This window comes from Monoraphidium neglectum (genome assembly GCF_000611645.1).
Source record: "Monoraphidium neglectum strain SAG 48.87 unplaced genomic scaffold scaffold01739, whole genome shotgun sequence".
Lineage (NCBI taxonomy): Eukaryota > Viridiplantae > Chlorophyta > Chlorophyceae > Sphaeropleales > Selenastraceae > Monoraphidium > Monoraphidium neglectum.
The window spans coordinates 2,427-10,635 of record NW_014011889.1 but is presented as its reverse complement, the minus strand read 5'-3'; the positions used below and the strand labels follow the sequence as shown (position 1 = coordinate 10,635).

The 8,209-nt window shown below is 60.9% G+C and overlaps 1 protein-coding gene across 1 annotated transcript in view; it reads right to left on the bottom strand.

Annotated features, from left to right (window-relative positions):
• MNEG_8867 (hypothetical protein) overlaps nt 1-5,504 on the bottom strand; it is a gene marked incomplete at both ends in the record, with an annotated part of 7,065 nt that extends 1,561 nt beyond the window's left edge. Inside the window, 5 exons of the mRNA XM_014042661.1 lie at nt 214-291; nt 3,817-4,413; nt 4,750-4,866; nt 5,101-5,134; nt 5,494-5,504. Coding sequence (XP_013898115.1) covers nt 214-291; nt 3,817-4,413; nt 4,750-4,866; nt 5,101-5,134; nt 5,494-5,504 — 837 coding nt within the window. The remainder of the gene's footprint in view (nt 1-213; nt 292-3,816; nt 4,414-4,749; nt 4,867-5,100; nt 5,135-5,493) is intronic.
• Between the last annotated feature and the right edge of the window lie 2,705 nt (nt 5,505-8,209).

Genomic DNA, 8,209 nt, shown 5'->3' with positions numbered 1-8,209 from the left:
TTCAATACCTGGAGGGACAGGAGGGGGCGCCGCGGGGCCAACCTCAGCCTGGCATGCAGCGACGCGCAGCAGGCGCAAGGGACCAGCTTGGCGACTTGCCCTGCTGCGCCCCAGCCGCCCCGCGGAGATCCGTTGAGTGCTGCTTGAGCGCCCGATTCGAACACAGAACAGGGACGGCCGTCACGTACCCTTGAACCCTGCCGCCCGCCCCACCTTGGTCCTCATCTTCTCAGGCTTCAGGCTGCCGACCATCTGCGCCGCCAGAGGCATCAGCTCCATGCAAATCTCGGGCTGCCAGCGAGCAAGGGCAGAGACGGTGAGGACATCAGGGGTGGAAGGGCGCCACAGAGGCGCACATGGGGGGGGGGGGACGTTCCGAGTGCCTCTTAGCAAAGCTGGCGCCTGCTGAGGCCCCAACAACCGCGGGCGAGGGGCGCGCGCCAGCTGGCTTCTGCTCATGAGTTCAAGGGCTGAGGCTCTGCTGTGGGCCCCCTTGTCTCGCTCTCAACGCACACTAAGACTCCTTTGCAGCCCCGCCTCCCCCGCCCCACCTTCTCATCCTGCAGCGCCTCAGCAGCTCTGTCAGGACGACCCCCCACTCCTCCGCCACTGCGCCGCCGCCCCGCTGCCCAAACAGCTGCCCCGGGCGCTTTGACTCGTCGGTGGCGCAGAGCTCAGCCGACAAGTGGGGGACGACGGGCAGCAGCGCCTGGGGCGTCACATCGTGGAGCTGCAAACGGGCATTTGCAGGCGGACGAAAACGCAAGCCAGGGTGATCAGAAAAGACCGATGCAGGTGATCCTAGGTGGGCGACGGGCTCTATGGTAGGAGAGGAACGACAAGGGAGCTGGGTGGCCCGAAACTGGCCCTGGGCGCTTGATGTGCGCAGGGCGTCCTGCGCACATCTGGGGGTACGTGCCTCCTGACCTGGAGCATGCGCGCTGCAACTGAACCGCAGCAGTTCCCTGGTTCGTGGCCCCCATTGCCTGCGCACCACATGCCTCCACGCCCGCTGCGCCGGAGATAGACCCCGCCCGCCACACGAGGTGCCACTGCCACCACCACCTTGGCCGCCGCAGCCGCAGACGATCACAATGGCGGGGTGATACATCTCAACATCAATGACACAACAGCGTGGGTTTGAACCAGGGGTATGTGGACGGACGGCGCATGCGTTTGACACCTCTCTGCACAGGCTGCCCGCTCAGCTGCAGACGGTCGCAGCACCGCCTGGGCTGCCCTGCCTTGGCCTGTCGTTTGGCGTGCACTGGTGAGGCCGCGCTCCGCCTTTGGGACGGTGATCGCCATCATTTTAGGGTCATGAGCCATGGCTTGTATGCCTCACCTTCCTCGCACATGCAGCGCCGAACCCACAAGCTGCCCGAGAGTGCCTGCTCCCCAGCACCTGAAGCCCGCCAAGGCAGCATCTCCCCACCAACCCCCTCCGGCCCCCACCTGGCGCCCGTCGCCTGCAGCAGCGCCCGCCGCCGCCGTCGCCCAGCTCCTTGCACAACAGCCCGCTGTTGCCGTGGCCGGCCGCGCCGCCGCTATCAACGGCCGCCGCCACGCCCCCCCTCCCCTCCCGCGCTGAACCGCGCCCTCCTCAGCTCGCCGCCTCAGCTCCGCCAGCTGCTCTTCGTGGCCCCAAACCTTCCGCCTTGGTCGGGTTCTGCGACTGACCTGATCGGCCAGTTCACCCATGAGGTCGAAATGCGATGCCAGGCACTCGGAGCTGGGGGGCCTCCGGGAAACCAGCTGTGCCCACTCGATTGCGCTCAATCAGTGGCGGGTTTTGCCCAAGCAACAGCTGCCATTCCACGCGTACCAGGCTGCCTACCACCAGGCGAGATGGAATCACTCAACCCATCCTGGTGCCTGAATCATGCACCTGCCCCTCACACCCTGCTGCAGCTCAGTGCCTGTCCACCCTGGGCAGCACATGCGACCTCGGGCCACAGTGGACGCTCAAAGCCCTTCAAAGCAACATTCACACTGCCACCGTTGGCAAGACAGCGACCAGCCAGTACTAGATATTGCCTGTGGGGCATTGCATCGAGAGCGCGCGCGGCGCCCGGTTGCTTGGCGCACAGGGTTTGCGCAGCCCGACAAGTCTGACACCAGCTGGCCAAGACGCCACTGGTGCATTCACAGGGGTTATGCTTCAGAACACCCATAGCTGGACTTGGCAGAGCTGGTGGTGCTGCGATTGCTGTGCGCTGGGCTGAGTGGGGTGCAGCAAGAGCAGTGGACTGGGAGCTGTGGAATCGCAGCACTGCTCAACCTTCTCGTACGTATGAGCTTTCTTCACCATCCTGCGTGCTACCGTCCTCTGCAAAAGCCTCCTCCTCGCCTCTACATCCTCATAATCGCCTGGTGACGCCCCTGCCTCAGCCCATTCAGCGCTTGCCTGCTCCGCGGATTTCTTACCTTGCGCTGAGGCCTTATATGCGCGTCCTCAAATCCGCCAGTCCCGCTGCTGATCGCGCCAGAGCGCATGATCTAGGCTGGTACCGTTTTGCACCCTTCACACGAGTTCGCATTCAATCTCGTGGGGGCGAAGCAGCATCAGGTATGGCGGGTCACGCACAGGCTTGCATGGCGAGTTCAAGAAGCGCACCAGCTCTGCAGGCACTTCATCACAATAACATGTGCAGGCGCTCCCGAAGCTGCACAGATCTGGCCCAGATGCATTGTCACCGTCAACTATACCGTAGTGGGAACTCCGGCTGCGCCACAACAGCTTACTGGCCTTCGCTGCTCAGCTGCTTCAATCCATGTGTATGGCACTCCCTGACTGGCGAAGGCTTACCGGTGATGCACACAGAGGGCCCCATCCCAGGTGGAACGAATTCTTTCCACCGGTTTGAACCGCAGCAGAACACACCCCCGGGCAGGTGTGCAATGTTGTGTGCGTGTGCAGCGGGCGCCTGGTGGTGTGCAGAGGGCGCCTGGTGGTGTGCAGAGGGCGCCGAGCGTGCGCACATATTGCAAGCTACTAGACAAGGTGGAGCGTAGGCGGTGTTCATGAGCCTGTGGAAGAGAATGGGTAAAGACCGTTACTCAACGCGTTGATGATGACACAACTGAGGGCAGCAGGCCCGTCCATCAGCAATCGCAAAGTACGTGCACGCAGCCCGGCTGGGTGTGCCGTTGTGGAACAGGATGAAGCCCAACTGATAAATGCTGTGTGCAGGGTGATGCAGGCTACACCTGCTGGCAGCGTAACCGAGTGCAATGCCGCGTGCTTCCCAAGACATGGTACAGGCATGCATCGCTTTCAGACCCGACAAATCAGTAAGCAATGCACATCAAGAATGCGTTGTTGCTGCACCGGTCAAAGCCAGTTGCTATCCATTGGACATCACTACGGAATGATCGTCCAAAATTTGAGAACACCGTTGATACGGAACTGGTCCACCCGTTGCATGTACCGCCTGCGACTACGCCGCTTGATTCACTGCCAGTCCACAACACCACATTCGTCGAAAAAACGCCCGCATCCTGCAGGGACAGCAAGATGCTGCCCCCCAGCAGGCGTGTGAAGTTTCCAGCCAGGACGGCGCCGGTCGGCGACTCGATTGCCAGGCCGCCGGGGACACCGTACTTTGCGGGAAAATCAGCAATCTGGTCGCCAGCGGATACCGATAGGAAGGCGCGCACCTGCACAAGCCCGGTCGGCCGGTTGGGGGAGGCGCTGCACAAGGCATCGGCACCAGACCGGCCACCAAGGTTTCCATCCCTTCCAGTGGAGGATTCGCTGTAAAGCACCACTCGTGAGCGCAGGTACTGCGCAGCGGGCACGCCCCCCAGGCTGACTGCGTTGATGTTGGCCAGGTCAGTGGTTTTCGCGTAGACGCTCAAGTCGATGGCAGACACATTGGCCACATTGGCTGCCAGGGCGGTGAGGCTGGTGTTGACTGAGGCGATGGCTGCCGCGCCTGTGGTGACTGTGACCCTCAGGGACTCCACGGTGGCGTTGGCCAGGGAGACCGCCGCCGCGTCCGCCGTCTGGGCTGCCCTGATGTCGGCCAGGGTGGTGTTGACGGCTGACAGCTCCAGGCTGCAAGAGCACTGCTGCGACGCTGACTTGAGCGCCGCGATGTCCCGGGCCGCAGTCTGGTTTGCCGCCTCCAGCAGGGCCAGCTGCTGGGCGGTGCGCGTGTCGGTGGCGGCAAGGGCGGCGAGCTCCTGTGTGATGGTGCCCGGGACAGTGGCGTTGGCGGCTTTTGCTTGCAGCTTTTGCAAGGCGGCGGTGAGCGCCGCAATAGCTGCTTTGAGCTCGTCCACCTGAGCGCGCAGCGCGGCTGTCACGTTGCTTCCTTGGACGAAGGTGGCCTGCAGAGAGCTGGCCTGGGCGACGGCGGCGGTGACCTTGGGCTCAAGGGCTGCCAGGTCACTGGACACTCTGTCGACCTGTGCAGCGGTCGCCACGCCGCAACCATAGCGCAGCTTGGTGGGGTCCTGGTGGAGCAGATAGATAGAAGCGTGTCGGTTGATAAATGTGAATAACAACCAGTGTGGTGATTAGGACAAACTTGCGGTATCTTGATGGTCGAACAGCATCCAGTGGTGCTGGAAGAGCAGTAGTTGCCTTCACCCACGCACCAACAACAAGGTAAGTCATTACTGTGTCATCGCGTCTGTTTGCTGCCATACCAGCACACAGAAGCCCATCTGCGTGAATGCGCGCATGCTTGTGCTACAAGAATGTGTGTGGGTTTGTATGCGCGCGCGCGCGCACGCACGCACCTTGCTGTCGGCCGTAGCGTTGGCAGGTGCTAGCAGCTCGCTGCACAGCTGGTCCATCAAGGCAGTCGGGCCGGCCTTGGAGGTGCACGACTTGACCAAAGCCTTGACGGGCGCGCACTGTGTATGGGGGTGAGCGATCAAAGCAGGGTTGGTTCATGCCTGCACAGCATGATGCTGGCTTCGTTCACAGAAGCCAAACATATAGTGCGGGGCAGGCAGGCGTTTTTACATAGCCGCACGGCACACGCCGACAAGCATGGCGGCCAAGCTGGGCCGAAGCAAGCGACCAGCTGATGTGCGCCTTCAGGTGCGCAGCAAGGCCTTGCGTGGCACACCGCAGGCGTCACTCACCACCGCCAGCTTCTTCTTGCGGGTCGCTTGAGGGCTGCGGGGGTTGCCAAGTGGGCAGGGTCAGCGAAAGGACGGCGGTGCGGATCAGCTAAGTTGCACGCTGTTAAGACATCTAAAACGGAAGCGTCCCCGGGCATGCACTGTAGGTCAACAGCGCAAGCACACAAGCTGGGGTGTGGGCAATTAGCTCGCAGACAGTAACTTGGGGTGTCATCCACTGTGAGGCTGGCGTGCGACAGAAAGGCTTCCATGTGCAAGTTGTGGGGCCTGCCGGTGCATGGCAGTGATTGTATTATACAACTTCTTGTGCGCCAAACTGCACGTGTCAGGCACTCGCTTGCTTTGATCAGGAGGTGCCCGCACACCCCCGGCCGCACAGGCCTGCGTGCGCACCTGGCAGACATAACGCCGCCCAGCGTGTTGAGAAGCAGCAGTATCACCGCCAAAAGCATGAGGGATCTCCTTAAACACCGCATGCTGGGCCTGTGGCGACGGGAGTCAGTGAGTCGGGGGAGTACTGATTCGAGCCAAACAAGAGTTCGCTGCCAAACGCGGCGACGTTTTCCGGTATACGACAGAATGTAACCCCATTGCTGCTTCCCACACTTGGCACTGGCGCTGGTGAGACGGTTCCTATCCTGGCCGACCACAAGTCCAATGTGGTTGAGGAGTAAACGCAGTTCACATCAGCTGCGACTTATGTGCAAGGCCATCTGTGCAGATGTGGTTCTACGATGAGACCGACAAGGGTTGTAACCCATGTGTTGAGATCATGGCTTACTCATCAGCGTGCGAACTCGGGCGGCCCGGCTCCAACGAACACACGTTAAAAGTTCAACATTACGTATAGAGCTTTCATTGTCGACACATGGGCGCAGGTGTTCAGGTGTGAATGAAGCTGCTGGGCCAACGCCCTGGAACCTCCCGGGATGAGCAAGCGCAATGTGTTGCGTCCCTCAAAATCGCGGCCGGGGGCCCGAGCCTTCAAGTAACGGCAAGGTGCAACTTTCAAATGTTGATGGGGTGGCTATAATGCCGCTACGACGGGTTTGGAGGCCCCCAACGCGTGTTGACTACACAGTTTTGCACGGTGACACCCCCATCACTACTGGGGTGATCACTTTCAGATGACCTTGACACCATCTTGCCGTGTTCATCCGCTACAACCAAGCGAGGGTAGTGACTAAAAGCATACCTCAATCACCTCGGAGTCGTACTACAGTCGGCTGTCAGCGTCTCACAGGGGGCGCAGTGGCAATGGTGCGTAAAGCAGCACCATGCTCAAAGTGAGTGGTGTGGAGTATCCCTGCCCGCACTCGTTCCACTGGGACTCGCATCAAAACCAAGAGTGCGGGCGTGCACTCTTGGTTTTGATGCGACGGCGAGCCGACCAGAGCAGCAGAGGGCGTGAGCTTGGGGTACAGCCAGGTGGCCAGATGAGGCGCAGGCGCACAGCAGGCCTGCATGTGTATTCACAGGAGTGACAGTGTGGTGTACGGAGGGCGATGCTGGCGCCTGAGAGTGCGAATCAAGTGTAAAAAATGTGGGTTGCATAGGTGTGGTGCATTGATTCTTGGCCGCGCCGACGGCAAGTGTATTGGTGCGCATGATGTCACCGGCGCAATCTAGTGGCAGCTGCCAGCTGCCAACTGCTGCAGCAAGGCATTGTGGGGGTACAATGCACGATGGTGCGGTTGCCCCGGCGACTGTGCTGCCCCGCTCGAGCCTCTGAAGGGGGGCTTTGAGGGTGAGTTTGCTTATTTCGCACCCCTGCAGAGGGCAAGCACGCTTGTTGGCAGGCAGGGGCGGCCCATCTCCAGAACTGGGCGACAGCCAGACGCTGTAACAATCCTAGTCCTCATCCAACTGCCCCCCTCCCAGCTGTCTCTCAACAGACTGGCGCATGCTGGGTGCTGGTCTAACAAGGCAGTGCTGTGATCAACTGGCGGGGGGCGCACCAGCTTTGAGCCCGCGCCAGCAAAGCCGGCACAGGCCCTTGTGCCGCGCGAATGCGCTTCAACAGTACACGCCACAACACGGTATTGTTCGTTCCGCCTCCATCCACTGTCACCGCAGCACAGGATGTTGAGTTACTCGGACCCTTTGGCTTTCATTCCACGCGCTGCAGTATCCCGGGGCGTGGACGCACAGGACATGATGCCCCCTTTTTTAGAGGCTTTGATCAGTCGCTCTGCTGCACTGACACCTTGCTCGTTCCACTTCCCTCCCCCCCAAACGGGTAGGGCAACAGCCGCATCAAGTCTGGTTGCCCATTGTGGGGCGGGATTGGTTGGATATTGGGCACTTTGTCGCAAAACGGTCAGTGCCGCGAATGACAACCTAGCGTGCGTGCGTGCGTGCTGGCGCGCTGCAATCACAAAATTAGCACTGCTAGCGCTGCCTCCTCCATGTCATCATCGTCAATATCAGCTGACATTGGCACTGCGGCCCAGGCTGCTCGGCCGGCTACCCACCCGCAGCGCCGCTTTCGAGGCGGCCCCTTGCGAAAGCCTTGGGCACCAACAACAATGCCCTTGCTTGTTTTACCCACAAAGCTTCCATACTTCTTCACAAACTCCCCAATTCTTTCCCTCGTCACTCCTCTCTGTTCTTACTGTGACCGGGGTGCGATGCCTGCAGAGAGGCGCCCCAACTGTCAAACGATGATGACCACCATGCCACAACCGCAACAGCCATCCTTCGCTTTGGATGGCGCTCTGTGCAAGGCCGCGCTGACAGTTTGCCACAATTAGTAATGATGGCAGGATGGCGGCAGCCTCCACGAAGATGAAATACGTCCACAGGACATTTTTGGTTGGGGTGGGGGGAGGGCGCGTGATGCGCGACGGGGCGAGCCCGCAGGTGGGAAGGTGTTGTGAGTAAACAGGGATGCGGGTAGACACGGGGGCTCGCTCAATAAGCGCTGGCATGCTCCATGCTTTGGGGCCGTGTCGCAACTGGCAGTTGCTGTCAAGCCGGAATGTTGGCCTGCCGCGTGACTGCACAGCCGGCTGGCCGCTGTGCCAAAGGCTTGATCTTCTTTGCGTGGCGCCGCCAGCACCACCGTCCCCATGATCTCACAACAAGCCGCCGCGATTTGGGATGCACA